The sequence below is a fragment of the Onychostoma macrolepis genome, chromosome 05, assembly GCF_012432095.1.
Source record: "Onychostoma macrolepis isolate SWU-2019 chromosome 05, ASM1243209v1, whole genome shotgun sequence".
Classification (NCBI taxonomy): domain Eukaryota; kingdom Metazoa; phylum Chordata; class Actinopteri; order Cypriniformes; family Cyprinidae; genus Onychostoma; species Onychostoma macrolepis.
Genome location: NC_081159.1, coordinates 44175508 through 44195924, shown reverse-complemented (window position 1 = coordinate 44195924; position 20417 = coordinate 44175508). Strand labels below are relative to the sequence as shown.

Below are 20417 nucleotides of genomic sequence, written 5' to 3'. Positions count from 1 at the left end.
GATGGAATATGCAACATCTCATAGACCTGATTTTATTTTTTAATCTAAATTCTGATAAAGAAAGATCACTCCCTATATGTACATAGTTTTCTTTCTTGTCAAGCCTAGATCTTCAGGATTACTAGTAACTTCCAGGCAGGTCTTTGTGAAGATAGTTGGAGCTAAACTCTGCAGGACAGTGGCCCTCCAGGAGCAGAGTTTGACACATGTGGTGTAAACACACACACACACACACACAAAATCAATATCAGCTCCATGCAAATTAGCTTAGGTTATATTTAAATAGGTTAAATTGAGATGTATTATGACCATGTTTGAGAGAGTGAAGAGTGTGTCATTGTTCTCTACAGGTTGAGTAAGTGTGACGTCACAGATGAAGGTTGTGCTGCTCTGGCTTCAGCTCTGAGATCAAACCCCTCACACCTGAGAGAACTGGATCTGTCTGAGAATAAACTAAGAGATTCAGTGAAGCTGCTTTCTGATGCACTACAGAATCCTCACTGTAAACTGGAGAAACTGAGGTAAGATCAAATATAAAACACACACATGCTATGTAGTGAATAGAGTGTACGTGAAGAGAGTAGAGTGTGGCGGGCAGGGAGACCAGTTGCTCTCCTCCCCAGTTCTTGGGCTTTGCTCAATAAAAGTTACTAGCCGTCGATATTTCCAAGTCCATCGTCTTTATTCACATCAACCCACGGGCAGCTAAAACCCCACGCCTTACATATTGGTGGCAGCGGTGGTTGTCTCCGGCGTCTTTGGAGAAGTTGCTGTTGAACTGGTATGGTAACAAAGACTAAAATATATGATAATCGCTGCCCTTTCATCATATATGCTGGATCAGTTGTACTAGTGGATTAATTTAGACTGAAACGCGTTTTGCTTTACGCACATTTCAGTTACATGGACTGTATTCCGACGGACTATTTATAACTTTAGAGCGGTTTTGTTGTTTTCACCATCGTGTGAGTTTTCATTTTACGCTCAGTTACCTGTTTCTTTTATTTTCTTTCAAAAAAATAAAAAATAAATAAGTGAAAGAAGACGTTTGCAACTGGACTATTAGAAGTTGGCCTATTGCCAGGATTGAACAGCGCTCACTTTTCTGACACGTGTGCGCGTTACTCCCTCCTGTGGCGGACTTCGGTAACTGCAAATAGCCTCAGAAACAAAGGAGACAGTACTGCAAATAAGACTCAAAAACAAAAACAATAAAAAAAAAAAAGAAAAAGAAAATAACAACAAAAGAACAAATTGTGTTCATCGTCCTTCACTACACTGAGTCTAACCTGCAGACCATCTTTATCAATAAAAGACTTTGCTCGATTGAACTAATACAACACTGCATTGACTTCACTCTGTTCTAACATGGCAGAGGACAATATAACAAACCCGCAAGTGCACTTCAGAGCTGTTTTACCTCCAGACTTCACTGGGGATGGCAACGAAAGCTTTTCTCAGTGGGCTCGTCGTTTTCAAGTATGCTGTGAGACCTCAGGTATGGACAAACCTCAGCTTGCCAAGGTACTTCCTTCAAGATTGGCAGGTGCTGCATTCAGTTACTGGGATAGTTTGTCGGATGACATAAAAGCTGATTACGACACCACTTGTAGCAAATTAGCTGCAGTTTTCGATCAAAAACAGCTATTAAGAACCTTTCAAACGTACTTGAATGCCAGACCGTGTCTGAGTAACGAGCCATTGGAAGTGTATGCTGCCGAATTGACCCGCCTTGTTCACCAAGCTTTTCCGGACTATGGAGAATCAGCCATCAAAGGTGAAATTTTGCGACGTTTTATAGCTGGACTTGAACCTGCATTGCAAGCTAAGCTGTACGGGTTTGGTGTTACTACACTTGAAGATGCGATTAAAGTAGCTGGTCGGTGTGAGAGAGCACGTTCTGCAGCCACTGAATCTTTTCTTCTGCCGGCGCCTGCTGCACCTCAACCAGCCGTGGTGCACAGCCTCACGGCAGAGTCCACCAATATGCTTGCAGCACAGCTCAGTGACCTCCATCTGAAAGTAGACAAACTTCAGTCTGTTGTTACTATGCTGACGCAGCCGAAGTCTCATTATACCATTTCTGTTTCATCTCCAGAACATCACTTTGCCTATCGTCGACAATCACCTTCACTAGACAGAGCTAAAGACAATCGTTATTTGTCGTCTTCTCGCTATCAACATTTCACTGCATCTGATCCCTACTCCAGAGGAAGATCTCCTGTACGCTCCAGTAACAGCCATTGTAGACCACAAGGGAGCCCCAGGCCAAGTTATCATCAGCAGCAGGGCTATGAAAGACCCTTACTCTATGACAGTCGAGATACCCGCTTTAGCCCTCAGCGGGGGTATGCTGAATACGATGACTCCGTGACGTCTCAACCCAGCTACAGGCGTCAATCGAACGATGACGGCAGTCCAGGCAGGAACTGAGATCGACGGAGGGGTGAGCAGTATTACAGACATCGCTCTCCAAGTCCACAACGACCACATTCACGCCATGTACACTTCACCGAGCAGCAGCGGTCAGGAAACGAATGGTAGCTGGAGATGAGGGCCAATCTTCAGTTCAACTGTCAGCGGCCCATTGCGACAACACGGTGACATCTTCGGACTCTGCAATCTGGACACCATACATAAAAGGGCTTGTTGAGGACCAAGAAGTCAGTGTTTTCCTTGACACTGGCGCTGGTTTGTCGCTCATTAGTGAGGCCTTACGTCAACGCATCCCTGGACTGAAACATCGCCCCTTACTGAATAGTTTCCAGGTGGCACACACACTGACAGGACAACAATTAGACATTTTAGGTTCATTACCTGTCACATTACGTCTTGGGACACATACATTCAGTATGAACGTGTATGTTGTAAGAGACTCCAGACAGGATGCCCTTCTTGGGTGGGACTTTTTCAAAACACATGGTGCCTCAATTGACACAGCCTCTGGTACTTTTATGTTCAATAATGAGAAAATTTCTCTTCTCAGTTCCTTACATGCATTGCCTTTTTGCTGTAATGTGTTCTTGCTCTCACAGGTCTCAGTCCCCCCCTTGACAGAGATTGTTGTTCCTGCTTCAGTAGCATGTACCTCAGAAACAAGAAGTCAGCTTCATGGTTTTCAAGGTATTCTAGAACCGAATGTAACATTTGACAAAGAATTGGCTGTTGCTCGTAGCTTTTCAAATGTTGAAAATGGGCTCACTGTAGTTCATCAACTTAATCCTACACACCAGGACATTGAGTTGCCCAAACAGACCCATTTAGGTCAATTCTACACTGTACGTAATGTGCCTTCTGATTTCTATAGTCCTATGGATAGTCTTGTGGCTCAGGTCAGCCTGCCAAGCCTTTCATGCCAAATACCTGATGTTCAGATGGATACTGACACTCTTACTCCCAGTGAGGTAGAAGTAGTTAACTCCCTCCTACAAGAGAACTGTGATGTCTTTAGCACAACCTCTGCCGATCTAGGTAGAACTGATTTGATTAAGCATAGCATACAGACATTCTCTACGTCCCCTGTGCGTCAGAGAGCATACCGTACATCTCCTGTCCTACGAAAGGAAATTGACAACCAAGTACAGAAACTTCTTGATGCTGACTTAATTGAGCCTAGTCATAGGCCATGGGCCTCCCCGGTGATACTTGTCCGTAAGAAGGATGGCTCTTACAGATTTTGTATCGATTATAGACGTTTGAACTCAATTACTATCAAAGATGCACACCCACTTCCACGAGTGGATGACAGTTTGGACGCCCTTTCTGGAGCCACCTTGTTTAGCACTCTAGATTTGTCTAGTGGCTACTGGCAAATTCAGATGGATGATGCTTGCAAGGAGAAAACTGCCTTTACTACAGGTGATTCCCTCTATCATTTTAAGGTCATGCCCATGGGTCTTACTAATGCCCCCCCAACATTTCAGCGATTGATGGAGCTTGTTCTCCATGGCCTCCATTGGTCCAAGACTTTAGTATATTTTGATGACATAATAGTCTTCAGTAAGACCTTTAAAGACCACATTCATGATCTCTCTGAAGTGTTTGGTAGATTACGGCAAGCTGGCCTCAAACTCCATCCTCAAAAGTGTCAGTTTTTCAAGCAGTCTGTACTCTTTCTAGGACATGTTGTTTCGAAGGCTGGCATTCAACCTGACCCCAAAGTGACTGAGAAAGTGTTGAACTGGCCTCGTCCAACTACACCTACAGAGATTAGAGCTTTCATAGGCCTCTGTTCCTACTATCGGCGTTTTATCAAAGACTTTGCAGAAAAGGCAGCCCCTTTACACAGCCTTACAAAGAAACATGCCAAATTCGCATTGAGTGAACAATGTGAGGACACTTTTCAGTATTTTCGGCATGCACTAGCTTCCCCTCCTATTCTCACCTACCCTGATTTCAGCAAGTCTTTTATTTTGTATATGGATGCATTTTTGAACAGTATGTCACAGAGCATGGTGTTCCTGAATGCCTTCATACAGATCAAGGCCGTCAGTTTGAGGCAGATTTAATCAAGGAGTTGTGTTCCATGTTGGGTGTCACCAAAACCAGGACTTCTCCTTATCATCCTGAGGGAGATGGTTTAATCGAAAGATTCAATCGCACCCTGAAAGATCAGTTGAGTAAATGTCTGTACCAGCAAACAGAGCCATGGGATACCATGTTAAGGGCAATCCAGTTGTCTTATAATACTAGTGTACACAGCAGCACTGGATACACCCCTTTCTTCCTCGTTCATGGACGTGAAGCCAGATTGCCACTTCATTTACTCTTCCCTTGTCCTACTGAACCTTCCAGTGCCTCTGCAGGCACCCCAGCAGAGTATGCTACATCTGTCTACAGGAAATTACAGTATGCTTTCAAGTTCCGTCAGGAGAATCAGGAACATGCTCATGAGCAGCAAAAAGCTCAGTATGACAAAAAGGCCAAATATACCTCATACAATGTGGGAGACTTGGTTTGGTTGAATGATCCTGCTCATTCCCGGTGTAAACTGGCCCCATGTTGGAAAGGACCCTACATTGTGACACAAAATGTTCAGCCTACTGATGGTTATTCTGTACTGTATGCTATTCAGCCAAAAGGTTTTCCTGAAAAGTCACCGCAAGTGGTACATCATAACCGTCTTAAACCTTACCTGTCTTCCACCTATCAGCTTGGACAAACCGTTTCGGATGAATCATCCCCCATTGCACAGCCTGTTGAAAGGGAAGTACCCACTAGTACTTCTAATTCCTCTACACTTGCTGTCCAGGAGAACTTGCCTTCTGTTGTCTTTACTGGTGAGGTCCCCAGTCAGAGTCCAGCTAGGTCTTTGCTATTGAGACAGTCCCCCCAGAACTTAACTCAAAACACTGGACAGTTTACTGTCACACAGCCTGATGACATGGACACTGTATCCTCGAAATTGGACCATCCTACTATAGCTCTGCATGGTGTGCTTGACCCTAGACCGTTAGGTCGCAGGCCTGTCAAATTGCCTGCAAGGTTTAAAGATTATGTTGTAAAATAACAAACAAAAAAAAAACACTTGTTATCAGTTCTTTGTTTTAGAACTTTTGCTGCAGTATGCATAAACCCCGTATTGTGTTGATTGAAAAATTTGGTTGTATTGCACCAATAATCTGCACATTGTTTTGTCTGGTTTAAGGACATTGTTACTTTCTGTATATTGAAAACGTGGACGTTTTTTTGCCAAGCCAAGGACTTTTATTTTGATGTTGTGTCCTCCGGGGGTGAAGAGTGTGCGTGAAGAGAGTAGAGTGTTGCGGGCACGGAGACCAGTTGCTCTCCTCCCCAGTTCTAGGGCTTTGCTCAATAAAAGTTACTAGCCGTCGATATTTCCATGTTCATCGTCTTTATTCACATCAACCCACGGGCAGCTAAAACCCCACGCCTTACAATACTGTGACGAGTCGGTTGCCTCCCTCCTTTATTGTCATCACCACCCGTCCCTTATTCGCCGCTCTTCACCAGGCTCCCGACGGGAGTGGGTGTGAGAGAGGAGGGGCGTGGAAACAGCGAGGGCTGGCGGTGTGTGATGAGGCACAGTTGAACTGAATGAAGCCTCATCACCGCCTCTGTTTATATGCCAAGCGCGCCTCTCCTCGAGAGACCGGTCTCTTCCCCCGTGCATGCACGCTGGTGTCCTCGTGGGTCCAGGAAGGGAGTGTAGAGGGACTTCCATGCCACCAGAGTTGTGAGCTGCCGAACCCGCGGTCTGGAGGAAAGCCACACCCGTGGACGGTCGTCGGGCCAGGATGCCGGGCCGTACAAGTCCCGCCGGACTCCGCGGAAGAAGAGGAAGAGCCGCCGCTAGGATGAAGCCGCCGCCCCTCGCGCCCCGGACCCGAGCGGGAGTGCGTGCGGCCGCCGGACTCCGCCCCTTACCTGGACCCTCCCTTCCAGAACACTGCCCTCCTTCACAAGCCCCGCAGCACGACGAGGACACCAGATCCCCTGTTTATTTTGGACACTTTTTCCCCCTTGGACACTTTATTTTATTGTTTCTGTTTAATAAAAGCCTCTCCGAGGCCTGACGCCACACCCACTGTGTCTGTCGTTGGCTCCTCCCGCCACAATACATTTTGCATAAAATGCATATATAGTGCATATAAGACATTATTTATTCTGCTTAAATGAGACTTTGGATGTTTTATGATCATGTTTTGTGGTCTGTGACATTTTAGACCTCAGTCCAATGATCCATCAAACATATTGATTTGTGCTTTAAATTTGTACTTTATCTTTCATAATGGATTCACAGCTAAACTGATCTGATCTGAGAGAGTGAAGAGTGTGTTATTGTTCTCTACAGGTTGAGAGATTGTGGCGTCACAGATGAAGGTTGTGCTGCTCTGGCTTCAGCTCTGAGATCAAACCCCTCACACCTGAGAAAACTGAGTCTTTCTAAGAATAAACTAGGAGATTCTGGTGTGACACTTTTCTGTGCTGGACTGGAGGATCCTCGCTGTAAACTGGAGACACTGAGGTAAGATCATATTTGACTCTCACACATGAAGCACGTTGTAAAGTATATTTGAAGTGTTCAGCTTCTTTCTGCTGCTGTGAGTTCAACTGACTGAGCTGTAACACATGAGCTGCTCTTCACAAATGATTACTTACTGATTGCTCACAAATTATTATTTTTATTTATACTACAGGGCTGTTGAATGCTTGAATCTGATTGGCTGATGAACGTTCTAAAGTGTGCACTTATTTTCAGGGAAACGCACGGCGAATGTAGTTCCAGGCAGCTCTTGACCGCATTACATGAGCATATCACTTCGCCAAATGATTTCTGTTATTTCAAAGGTCTTACAACAGCAAAATAACCAAAACCCACAACGACACTGGCCAAACAAATAAATATAGTAAATAAAAGGGTAAAAACGACAGATCATGTCCATGTTTTTGCCACAGAATTACGCTTTATTATACGGAAAGCACATACTCTATCTCTCCTGCTCTCTCTCCCTCACAGCCGCACACACATAACAGTTACAGTTTGCACACACACTAACATACATCTCGCTAATGTTGTTAGCGCTACTCTGATGATTTTATCAGTAAACAACTTAAAAACTACATGACTTCTCACAAGTGAGGTAACAACAATGGCGCTGTTCGTGAACAAAAGGAACTAAGTTTCACTATAACTAGAGACATTGCTGCCGAACACTATTGAGAGATGCACAGAGGTAATCTCTCTCTCTCTCTCTCTCTCTCTCTCTCATAACTTAGTTATTAACTGTATTAATTGCATTATTAGTGTCTGCTATCAACGGCTCAAGCCTCCATTACTAGGTTTAAAATGACGTTTTGGAATTAGCAACAGAGGCCTTGGATGAGATGCGGAAGAAATAATCCTACTTACAATAGCGATTTAACTAGAAATACCGGACGAATGCCATGAAATATATCATCTGATCGATGTCTTGAGATGTGACAACCGTAGTATAAGCGGAATAATTGACTTCGGTCCATTTAATTATTAGAAAAATAATGCACACCCGAGGTGTAACGGTGTATAACTCCGCTTCGCGTCGTGACCGCATCACCTCCTCGGGTGTGCATTATTTTTCTAATAATCCAACGGCCCGTCGTCAATTATTCCTTACTTATTCCATTACTGATTACAGATTACCTGATAAAAAAAATTGTAGTTATAACATTTACTGTTGAATTATACACATTAGGTAATGTATTCTGACTACTTTTGCATTACTTCTATATTACTTTGATCTGACTTTATCACTGTTAAGGCCCATAACCATATTATATATTTTGTGCAATATTTGAAACAAACAATAGGTGTAAACTTAATGTATAAATAAATCACAGACCTTTAATCCATAAAGAATACAACTTATTCATTCAACACACAATACAAATTAATTCATAAAAGATATTTAACAAAATATTAATAAAAATAAAAACAGTAAACAGGTAGGACAGCTTAGGAAAACAAGAACAGCCTGACTACACCTGATCTGCTGGACAGATCTTACCTCACTCCAGAGAAAATCAAAAGATGAGTGTTGCGTGTGCTAACAGATCAGACCAGCTACATTCTTGAATCAAAGTCATATAAACAGTCAAGAAAGTTATCTAAAAAGTTATCAAAATCTCCACTGCCATTTTGAAGTGTGTTTTACTTTGTGAAGTGGACGAGGGAATTTTATATGTTCAGACCCTCGGCTCCTGGATTTAGATCGAGGGAGTGAGTTTACTTCATATATGTACACTACAGGCAGCTCCATAGACCACAATGCAACATGATTGTGACGTCACCTCAGATCACATTTAATTTACCCCCACCCCAAACAACTCTATGATATATTAATTATTCTTTAAATATTTAAAACAGCCCAAGCATACCTATATACATATAGAATGCTGCATTAAACAAATTCGTAAGGGAAAAAATGTAAATAATAAAACAACTCCATAGTGGATTCGAAGTGATCACGGGCTCAGGACGTTCCAGTTCAGCTCATTGCAAGGGTTCTGCGAGTGGACACTCGTGGAACATAATCAATGACGTACATCTTAGTCAACGCGACGGAGGAAAGAAGAGCATAAAAAAACCAAAGTAAAACGCAGCCTAAATCTTCAGGATTACTAGTAACTTCCAGGCAGGTCTTTGTGAAGATAGTTGGAGCTAAACTCTGCAGGACAGTGGCCTTCCAGGAGCAGCGTTTGACACATGTTTGACACACACACACATAATTAGCTTATGATATATTTAAATAGGTTAAATTGAGATGTTTTATGACCATGTTTCAGAGAGTGAAGAGTGTGTTATTGTTCTCTACAGGTTGAGGGATTGTGGCGTCACAGATGAAGGTTGTGCTGCTCTGGCTTCAGCTCTGAGATCAAACCCCTCACACCTGAGACACCTGGATCTGTCTGAGAATAAAGTAGGAAAATCAGGAGTGAAGTTGTTCTCTGATCTGAAGGACGATCTGCATTATAAACTGGAGACATTAGAGTATTGTGAGTGTTTGTTTATTCAAAGTTTTTAAAATGATCAAGTTCAGTATCAGATCTCCTGTGTGTGTGATTGGAGAATATAAGATAATAATTCAGCTCCACTTTAGTCTCTGTACTTTAAATTGTTTAATTCTGTGATGTTACTTATTTATTAATATATGAATATTTTCATCTTTTACAGTGTCTGTAAGTGATAGAGTTGTTGATAATTTACTGTTATTAATCTATGGTCAGTTGTTCATTCATATATCTGTCTGTAATATGAATATACTGTGTGGTTTCTGAAATAGATCTGCTGATGTGATGTGACAGCAGTAATGTCTCATACTCATATGTGACTCTCTGTGTGTTTTATTGTAGGACTCTCAGTATTTAGACGTCAGTCTAGTTTCCTCAGGATCAGCTGATGGTGAACAAGGAGCCGCTACAGAGACGTCACAGTCACACAATCAACAGAGACTGAAGACTGAAGGGAGCGAATTTATTTCCTTATAAAATTAATTCTGAGGCCAAAACTCAGGAACTCTACCAAAGACAGATGCCATGCAATAAAGCCATGAAACTAACCTGGAGAAGAGATCTCCAAAGACAACAAAAGATCTCCAAAGAGAACAAACAGCACACTGACCAAACTTATCTCCTTGATCATTTACGACCCCATTCTCCCCCTGCTCTCTCTCTTTTCCCCCAAAAAAGCTTCACTCAAAGTTTATTGAGAATAGCTATATACCTATCATATATCTTGTGAACCCGTTGTTTTTCACCTTCATGTTTGGTATCATTTTAAAAAATTTGTGCGATTGGTAAAATGGTCTCAATTTCACAGTAGTCACTTATATTATGAGAAATATTGAAAACCTGAGTGAATTCTGTACTTCTGATGTGGGCGGTCTCCTTTCAAAATCTGATAAACATTGCTCTACAGGTGTGACCATTTGGGGCGCGAGAACAGCTCCTACTGAGGTTTCTCATCCCCCATACACAGATCTAATCTGTTTTGGGGCAGAGAATACATGTTCATGGGCCTTTTGTTCTGGTAGTATTTAAGGGTAAGTTGCAAATCAGTCATTGCGATTCTGCAGCCAGATCAGCCCGTAGTGTGGAGTGTGTTTCAAATGCTCCATTCTATGTATTTTCTTGAAGTCAGGTATACATTTTCACTCTTAGATTCATCTTTGAACAACTGATGTTATGCATTTTCTTATTTTTGAATTGGTTTCTTATTGTTTTATGTAATTGGCACGACACATTTACCTGACTAATAATAAATTGTTATATTTTATTTATTCTGAACTGTCCTGAAATCATTATGACTATTAGACTGTGAGGAGGCTTTTGTTACAGCAAATCTACGGCCAGGATAGATCAAACTGAAGGCTCATGAATGAACGGAGCAGTCATCGGAGACCTCAGATTTCTGTCTATCACTGGTGCTAGCAAGTTGTACGGGAAAAGACTAAGTAAACTACACTTTTTGTCATAAGCAAGCAGTTGGCGGCAGACAATTAGGTATTAGTCTACCTACAACCTCTGACTAACATTGGACCGGTGCCTTCGGCCGACACTAGGCTCAAGAGAGACATTAGGTCCCCAGTGAACGGATAATTGAAAGTATGGGATGTCTAGGATAATCAAATATCTAAATTAATATATAAGCGATATTTGTGATCAGTTTTTAATTAGAAGTACAGTCTAAATTTAATGATAACTTGGAATTGGAGTCAGATCAGAATTGGAGCAAGATCAAAATTGAAACTAAATCCTGATAAATTCAAAAGTAAAAGACCGAACATGCATTAAACCTTCGACCACGCCGCTGGATTCCGTTGTTTGGACTAGCGGGTGGATCCTTACAAGACACAGAGACACACAGCATCACACGGTCTCTCGTGTGTGTGTGTGTGTGACTTTACATCACTTTCTCCTTTTATACTGGCCCATGAAAATTAGTGACTGAACGTGAAGAGAATTAGCTCACCATTGCAACAGTGTTGTCAGTGTTCTTCAAGCCATCTCAGGCATTTTACCTAAGGATAATTATTGCTGCTGGTTTAACTTCTGATGTTAGTAATTTAGCAGAACATAATATAAAAAGGAGTGATGATTTATGCCATCCTACTCAGCTTTTTACTTTTACTCCTATTTTAGTCGCACAAGTTCACAAAGCTCTATTAAATTTAGATTGTAAAAAATTAGCAGGGCCGGATAATATAGAGCCATTTTTTTTTTTAAATTGCTGCAGATTTCATAGCGGAACCAATTACTGTTATGTTTAATTTAAGTTTAACTTCAAATGTAATTCCACATGCGTGGAAATCAGCTATGGTTCTCCCTTTGTTAAAAGGGGATGACCCTTTTGAATTAGATAATTACAGACCTATTTCAAGGCTATCAGTTATTGAAAAAGTATTTGAATCTCTTGTAAATGACCAAGTAAACCAGTTTTTAAATGGAAAATAATATTTTAAATGAATTTCAATCAGGTTTCCGGTCAGTTCCTAGTACTATTACAGCTGCTATGTTGACTACAAATGATATTATTACATGCCTAAATAAACAGTACTGTGCTGCTCTAGTTGTTGATCTCTCTAGTCTAAAGCATTTGATTCTGTAGATCACAAAATCGTATTGCAGAGAGTCAGTTGCTTGGGTTTTAGTAAAATGAGTCTAAATTGGTTCAATAATTATCTGACAGAAAGAATGCAGAGTGTCTCAGCTGAAAATGTCACTTCTACAGAATTAAAAATAAATAAAGGAGTCCCACAGGGATCTATTTTAGCTCCTGTTTTATTTTCACTTTATATAAATGACCTAGGTCAAGAGATAAACATGGCTAAAATCCATTTATATGCTGATGACACAATTATTTATACAGTTACACAGTCTATGAATGAAGCCATAGAGCTGTTACAAGATTCCTTTCGGTCACTGCAGTTTTCATTTATAAAACTGGTTTTAAATGCAAACAAAACTAAATATATGGTTTTTACTCATTGTCGTACCAAAATAACGGTTCCACCTATTCTAACTTTGGAAGGGGACTGTATTGAAAGAGTAAATAGTTATAAATACTTGGGCATATGGCTTGATGAACGGTTGGGTTTTAATATTCATATTGAAAATCTTTTTAAAAAGAAGTTATTATTAAGAAGTGCTTTCCTTTTGAAGCAAAAAAAAAAAAAGAATTATCCAAAGTTGTTTCCTTTCAGTGTTGGACTATGGTGATGTGGTTTATATGCATGCACACTTATCCTTATTAAAGAAATTAGATAGTATATATCATGCTGCAATACGATTTGTGACAAATACATCTTCACGTTTCTATCACTGTATTTTGTACAAAATGGTTGGTTGGTCCTGCTTGTACCAAAGGAGAAAAATGCCTATGCTACTATTTACTGCCAAGGCATTATTAGGTAAACTGCCAACTTATATTTGTAATCTCTTATCATATTATACTTGTAATTATAGCATTAGAAACTCTTATAAATTACATTTGACTGTTCCTAGAGTATGTTCCTCTAGGGGTCTGCGATAATATAAAAATAAGATAAAAATTGTTGTTTTAACGATATGTAATTTGACATTATGGAGTATTCTGCAAAAACCAAACAAAACACCTACGGAGTGCACGCTTACATTACGTGATGAAGTCTAGACTAGAGTGCGTGCGCATTTAGAGAGTGTTCTTTCACTGCAGGATGAATGATCACAAAATTCAAGATATGGTGGCAGAGTATGTATGTATCATTTCATATAGTTAAAATTAAACAAAGAGTGCCGATTTTTCTTCAAAAATAAGCATGATTACAAATGTGATATTGATTTTATACAACAGTTCAATAAACAGTAAGTTAATATTAAGAGACTTACGTTTTAGACACCATACTGCCCGATTTTGCTCCATTTCGCCAAAAAAAAAAACATTCTAAACACAACCACAGCGCTGTTTTGCGTCTCTGAGCAACATGATGACGTTCCTGAACGAATCAACCGTTTAAATGATTCGGTTCAGTAGCAATGACTCACTTGTTAAAGGTGCCATAGATGATTGTCTTCAGAAACATTTTTTGTTATTCTGGTTGAAAGTCTCTTCACATCCTGATAGCAATCATTAAGTTAAGTGGTCTAAATATATTTATCTGTATTTATATTCTGTGGAAGGTGTAAGACCAAGAAATGTTCGTCCAATCAAAACGCTCGGTCCGAGCTTTTTAATTGGCTTTCCTACCTGCCTGTCAACGTATGTGTTTGCATTTCTCTGCTCACCCTGTTCGCGCAGACAGGATACATCATCAGCGCGTTCACGCACGCAGACAGAGCCAGAATGGCAGGCAAACATCAACAACCCAATCTTCCTTCCTGTTATTGTAGTGCTTTTACTAACTGTGCTGTAAAGTTTTCTCACCGGTGAATGACACGTGATGTAGTCCAGCGGTTCCCAATTCCAGTCCTTGCGCTCCCCGCTCTGCATATTTTGTCACGCTTAGTTAACACACTCGGTTCAGATAACCAGCTCATTAGAAGTGAGCTCCGTGCATGAACTGTGTACCGATTGACATGCTCCCTACACAGTGTTCATCGCTCTCTACTCCCTGAGCAGGAGAAATCCGTTGAAGTTTATTTCGGAACATTCACTCACGGATTTGTGCTGCGCAGTGTCTTCACCCTTACGAAAATTAACCATGGTTTTACTATAGTAAAACTGTAGTTAACCATGACTGTAGTAATCATGGTTTTTTGGTGTGCACCGTGGTTTTAAAAACCATGGTTCAAGTACCACAAGTTAACTATGGTTGTAATACCATAGTTTAACCATGGTTTTACTAAAGTACCTCAAATTACATTTAAGCCTAGTTATTCAACAAACATCTACAAAATAAAAACAGAATGACGAGGTACTATTCTATGATACAGGCTTTATTATAGCAGTTGCATCATCTGAAAGAAAATATTGTTGTCACATGACAAAATGATTCAGAACTATGAACTATAACTTTATTTAAAAAATAGTGATAAAGCACTGCAGTGGTAGAGATGGTTTTCTGCTAATTTACAAAATAAAAATAGCAAATCGTTTCACTGTAATAATGCATTATCTCTATAGAAATGAATTTCATGTTGTACAAATAAACATGACATACCGCCTACCTCTTTAACAATATCTTATGTAGGGCTGCATGCAACTAACAATTTGTTTTTGATAATCAATTTATCTGTAGATTGTTTTTATTAATATTAGTAATTGGATGACAAAAAAATTAATTAATTAATTAATTAATTAAAAAAAAAAAAAAAATATATATATATATATAATTTTTTTTAATTAAAATAATTTTAATCCATTATTTTAAAGAATGTCATTTCACATCCTGCCTATGAAAACAAATATAATGAATGTATCTATGTAGGCTCTGCTGTACATTATAAGCAATAAAGTGTTAAAATACAAACATTACATTCTAAACCTAAAAACAACAGATTGCTTGTTATTTTGAAACAGAATTTAAAACAATTTAAACAAAAAAACACAATGTTAACTTTGGAGGAACAAACACAATCATTCATCTGAACAGAGTAATTATATTATATTATATTAATGGACAGTTCCAACAATAGTGCCTTTACTGTTGCTGCTCTCATAAATATGATTACTTGTGTTACATGTAGGGTTTTAAACCTACACTTAATTTCTAACAAAAAATATTTTAGCAAAATGTGTATTTTAGTCAGAATTATGAGCGGTCTGTTTGTTTTGATGCACTATTCAAATTCGTTGATGATCATTTTCATTATCGATTAGTTGTTGCAGCCAGGCCTAGTTTTATACAACCTGTAAACACAAGCCCAACACAGGCAGATGTGTGCAGTCCATCGCATTAACAACCTTGATTACAATATCAATAAACAGGGTTCCCACACCTTGGTTAACTTCAAATTCAAGGACTTTTCAAGGACTTAATGTGGGGACACATTTCAAGTGAGAGCAAAGGTTACATCGCGTCACCTTGTTAGATACATTGTTACAGTTTTTATGTGTCAAACACAACTATGCAAAAAAGCAAATTTTTTTTTTTTTTGGCCATATGACAGAAATCTGATATTTGTCGTATTTCTGTTTTGAATAAAATTGAATAATATTTGGTACATACTATACTGTATTCTAAAATGATCTGATTTTAACTTTTGCATGGAGTTTATTGAAAAGAGCTTAGGCTCATGTAAGTTTTAAGATATATGAATATGCTTTTAAGTTTTTCTTGCCTCATGGCTTTACATGATCTTAACAAGCAAAGCAATTCAACATTACATCCTTTGGATCTCTGGCAAGCCATTCTTTGTAATCTTCTTTGGTGAGCCAAATATCTTGAAACTTGCATTTTCCAGGCATCACGTTTCAGCCTATTTTTGCAATGTTTCACGGTGTGTCTGTGAAACGTTGAGGTACCATCTTAGTAGTTTCGTGTGCGTGTGAACGTCATGGCAACAAACAACACAAAGTACCTCACATAGGAAACACTTAACGTAACGCATAAATGTGCATAACTAACGTAAATCAAGCAAGCTAGTATGCACAAAGTGTTGGCGAAATAACACATTAGCGGACCGGAGGGAATAATATGGAATTTTCAAGGACCTGTATCTATGTTTGTTTATTTTCAAAAACTTTCCAGGGCCTTGAACATTTTTAATCAGATTCACAAACTTTCAAGGATTTCAAGGACCCGTGGGAACCCTGAATAAAGGTAAAAAAGGTTCTTTCATTGGAAAAGTTTTACACATACTACAAAATACATTCACAAGAAATGAGAAGTACTTTTAAGAATGTTTAAAATATCAACTCACGAGAAGATTTCAGTCATTTCAAGCCTAAAGCAAGCTGATTTATTCTACATCGAGTCACCTCATGGGGGCCGATGAAGGCCAGATGAATCCTCCACACTTTTACTTGGTGAAGGAAATGCCCCTTTTTTCAAAAACTTTTCATGCTGCATACATGGTTGTCAGTATGAAGTCTATCATATAGTCCAGTAGGTTACAGTCCACCTTTGGTTTGGTTGTCTTGATCCTCACCCCATATGGTCTCAGGACCTAAAATTGAGAAGAATATATATATATATACTAGTGGTGGGCCGTTATCGGCGTTAACGTGCTGCGTTAACGTGAGACTCTTATCGGGCGATAAAAAAAATATCGCCCTTAATCTATTCTCAAAGTTGGGCTGGGAGCTGGGTCTATACTACGCAAGCTATGATGACTTTCACCTTGATATTTTAGCGCGGATGTATACCGAGCCGAATTGCACTGTAGGGGGCGAGAACGAGTCTTTGAACCTGTGTGTATGCGTGCTAACATGGATGCAGCTATGAAGCCGCCGGGTTTGCTTCAGGGGAAATTTATTTTTAAGAAGCTTCCCAATGAAGATCGGCAAGTCATTTCTGTCTCTACGTTACATGGTCGCGCTCTCTGTATCGCGCGCACAGCGGAGTTCCGCCCCGATTCGCACACACACACACACAGACACACACACACACACACACACACACACACACACGTACGTGTAAGCGCACACACAAGTGAGCACACTCCCACTCCTATTTGTAAATATTAAGCCGCAAAACGTCTATTTAAATATGACTTCTGTGTGTCTCTGTGTTAATGTATGGCGCAGACGCGCGGGTTTGTTCACTACTCATACAGAAGACCGCGTGACGCTTGCGGCGATATTAACGTCTGTCGTCTCACTAAATGAGGACATAAATACATGAACCACATCTCCAGAACTGCTCTGAGAGTCACTTCATGAGCACTCGAGCGTTTCATTTGAGAAAAACTATCCTCACGGCAACCCGTCAAAATAAAAGTTCGGTTTCACTTGAAGATATTGGGCAGAACGTAATAGACTACTACTACTAAAACTATTAAAACCTTATCTTTAAGGAATAATCATACAATGTCTTCAATGTTATTATCAATATTAAATTCTTGATGACTGCTAGTTGTTTACTACTAGTAGTGAACTTATTCTGATCTACTTGGCAGAATTCAAATGAGCCATTTTAATCTAGATTAATCTAGATTAATTCCAAGATTACAGTGAGATTAATCTAGATTAAAAAAAATTAATCTATGCCCACCACTAATATATACACAATATTAATAAACAGCTTGCTGGAATACTCAGTTGTTATTGGTCAGTTGCACACTCATCTACACTCTTAAAAAAAGGTGCCAGAAAGAACCAAAAAGGGGGTTTCGCGGTGATGTCACAGAGAACCTTTTTTGGCAGGTTAATGTCAGTACCTCATCATCCACTACTATGCCCTTTTTCATCCCGTGGAAACTGCCACTGGTGGTTCAAAGAGTTCCCGCTTTCACAGTCCTTCTGATGAATGGTTGAGGCTGGGTACATAGGATCCTGTAAAAAAACAACAACAAAAAAAAAACCTCTCATTAGTTTCTTAATTCTAATAGGTTTAGCACAGGTATAATGATGCAAAATGACAAACAACGATAATGGAAAGGTATTTTTAAGCTGAAGAGCAGTCAGAATAGAAACAAAATCAAAGCAAGTCAAAGTATTTTGGAAGTTCATGCATCCATCTATTCACTCTCCAAACCACTTATCCTCTCTAAGGTCTTGGGGGCTGAAGCCTATCCCAGCATCTTGGGCCACAAATCCATCCAATTAATGGTATTTAAGCAATATAGTAACAATTGTTATGCAGTAACTGCCAAGATTTTGGAAACATTACAGTGTTTTGGGGAAAAAAATCTCTTCTGCTCACCAAGTCTGCATTTATTTTATCAAGAATACAGAGAAAATAGTAATATTGCAAAATATAATTACACGTTAAAAAGAACTGTTGACTATTTTAATATATTGTAAATTGTAATTTATTCCTGTGATCAAAGCTGTATTTTCAGCATCATTACTCCAGTCTTCAGAGTCACATGATCTTCAGAAATCATTCTAATATGCTGATTTGCTGCTCAAGAACATTTCTTATTATTAAAACAGTTTTTGCTTCTTAACATTTTTGTGGAAACGGTGATACCTTTTTCAGGATTATTTGATGAATAGAAAGTACAATTAACAACATTTATTAAATGTATTAAACAATTTAGTAAATAGAAATCTTTTCCAACATTATAAATGTCTTCACTGTTACTTCTGATAAATGTAATACACCCTTGATTGATAAAAGTATTAATTTATTTCTTTTCTTACCACAAATGTTTGAATGGTATTGTTTCCATAAAAATGTTAAGCAGCAAAAACTGTTTTCAACAAAGATAGTAATCAGAAATGTTTGTTGAGCAGCAAATCAGCATCTTGGAATGATTTCTGAAGGATCATGTGACACTGAAGACTGGAGTAATGATGCTGAAAATGCAGCTTTGATCACAGGGAAAAAAAATACATTTTAAAATATATTCACATAAAAAAAGTGGTATTTCAAATGATAATATTTTACAATATTTCTGTTCTTACTGTATTTTTAATCAAATAAATGCAGTAGTGGTGAACAGAAGACTTACTTAAAAAACACATTCAAAAAACATTTTTAAAAAATCATACCAACCTCTAACTTTTGAACAGTAGTGTCCTGTACACTGTAAAAAATGATTGCGCCAATTAGCTATCATAACTTAACATTTTGAGTTAAGTTAACTCATCTGGATTGAACTTGTTGAGATAACTCAAATATCAACGTTTTCCTTGGCTGAAATTATCAGACTTAAAAGAATGAGTCAACTGAACTCAGATAAATCAGTTAACATAACTGCTTCAAACATTTGAGCTTTAAATAGCCTACAAATATGTGCAAATGGAAACTAATGAATATTTTATGATATCAATACATTTTAAAATTATATTTGCATGCAATCAACTATTTTTTTTATTTTTTGTTATTTTTTTAAATGTATTTTATATATTTTTATGCATGCCATTTATAAAGTAATGCCCATGAATTGCCAAAATGTAAATATCAGTGTAATGTTAAAGCTATATTATGATACAAATGTAGGAATTTATATAATTTTCGGATGATGTCAGAGGATGAACGTCCTTCTGCAGCGCCGCCATTTTCTCACTTTAATGATGCGGTGTTCTCGCCTGAGGTTCTCCTCTAAAACCTGCGTCTTTATGAGTTAAAATTGTGTAGCTGGGTAATGCTCAATTGGTGATTGAATTAAGAAAAAACGAATAAGAAGTTAAAATTGTTTTCGCAGACAGCGGCAACCTGTTTTTTGTTTTGTTTTTGTTTTAATTAAACTACAGAGCGTCATCTTGATTAATTTAAGGTAGGAATGCCAAGTATCTGTCAATTTATGTAAAGTGTTTAACAGAATAGATTTGAATCTCATATTGATCCGCAACATTAATATTCAGAATGTTTGTGTACCCACTCCTCATCATTTTAACAACCACCGCCTTAATTCAGTTTCGCGCGCAAAAATCATGTGACCATTGTAAGCTAAATATTGCAGATTTCATATTTAAATTTCATCATTTTAAAATGAAATACTGTATGGGCAAATTAGATAAAATTGATTGTACTATTGATTAGATTAAAACAAATGTAAGAATTTTTATTTTTCATAATGACGCCAGAAGAGTGTTTCTGCAACACCGCCATTTTCTCACTTTAACGTTGTGATGTTCTTGCTGGAGTTTCTCCTCAAATACCGTTTATCTTTCAAATTTGTTTTGGCAGACGGTACAAACCAGCTTTTCATCGTGTTAATTGAGCCGTGGACCTTCATCTTGGTCAGTTTAAGGTGAGTAACGTTAATGCAAAATCTGTTTAATATCTATCATCTTTGATAATGCCATCGTGAATATCAGAAAGGTAACGTTATACACTACGTGAAATAACCTTACTTAAAAGATAGATTTGAATCTCTCATTGAGTCAC

The 20417-nt window shown here is 38.7% G+C and overlaps 1 protein-coding gene and 1 long non-coding RNA gene across 4 annotated transcripts in view; one reads left to right on the top strand and one right to left on the bottom strand.

Moving 5' to 3' along the window:
- The window catches only part of LOC131541729 (NACHT, LRR and PYD domains-containing protein 12-like), a 66925-nt gene extending 56151 nt beyond the window's left edge, over nucleotides 1–10774 (top strand). For all 3 annotated transcript variants that reach the window (XM_058777662.1, XM_058777663.1, XM_058777664.1), the window contains 4 exons: nucleotides 351–521; nucleotides 6815–6988; nucleotides 9317–9495; nucleotides 9853–10774. In XM_058777662.1, the coding sequence (XP_058633645.1) occupies nucleotides 351–521; nucleotides 6815–6988; nucleotides 9317–9495; nucleotides 9853–9854 (526 nt within the window). In that variant the 3' untranslated portion in view covers nucleotides 9855–10774. The remainder of the gene's footprint in view (nucleotides 1–350; nucleotides 522–6814; nucleotides 6989–9316; nucleotides 9496–9852) is intronic.
- Nucleotides 10775–16459: 5685 nt separating this feature from the next.
- Nucleotides 16460–20417, bottom strand: part of LOC131541449 (uncharacterized) — a 6775-nt gene continuing 2817 nt past the window's right edge. Inside the window, exons 2-3 of the long non-coding RNA XR_009271511.1 lie at nucleotides 17797–17911; nucleotides 16460–16584 (exon numbers count right to left, since the gene is read on the bottom strand). This is a non-coding gene — a long non-coding RNA (uncharacterized LOC131541449). The remainder of the gene's footprint in view (nucleotides 16585–17796; nucleotides 17912–20417) is intronic.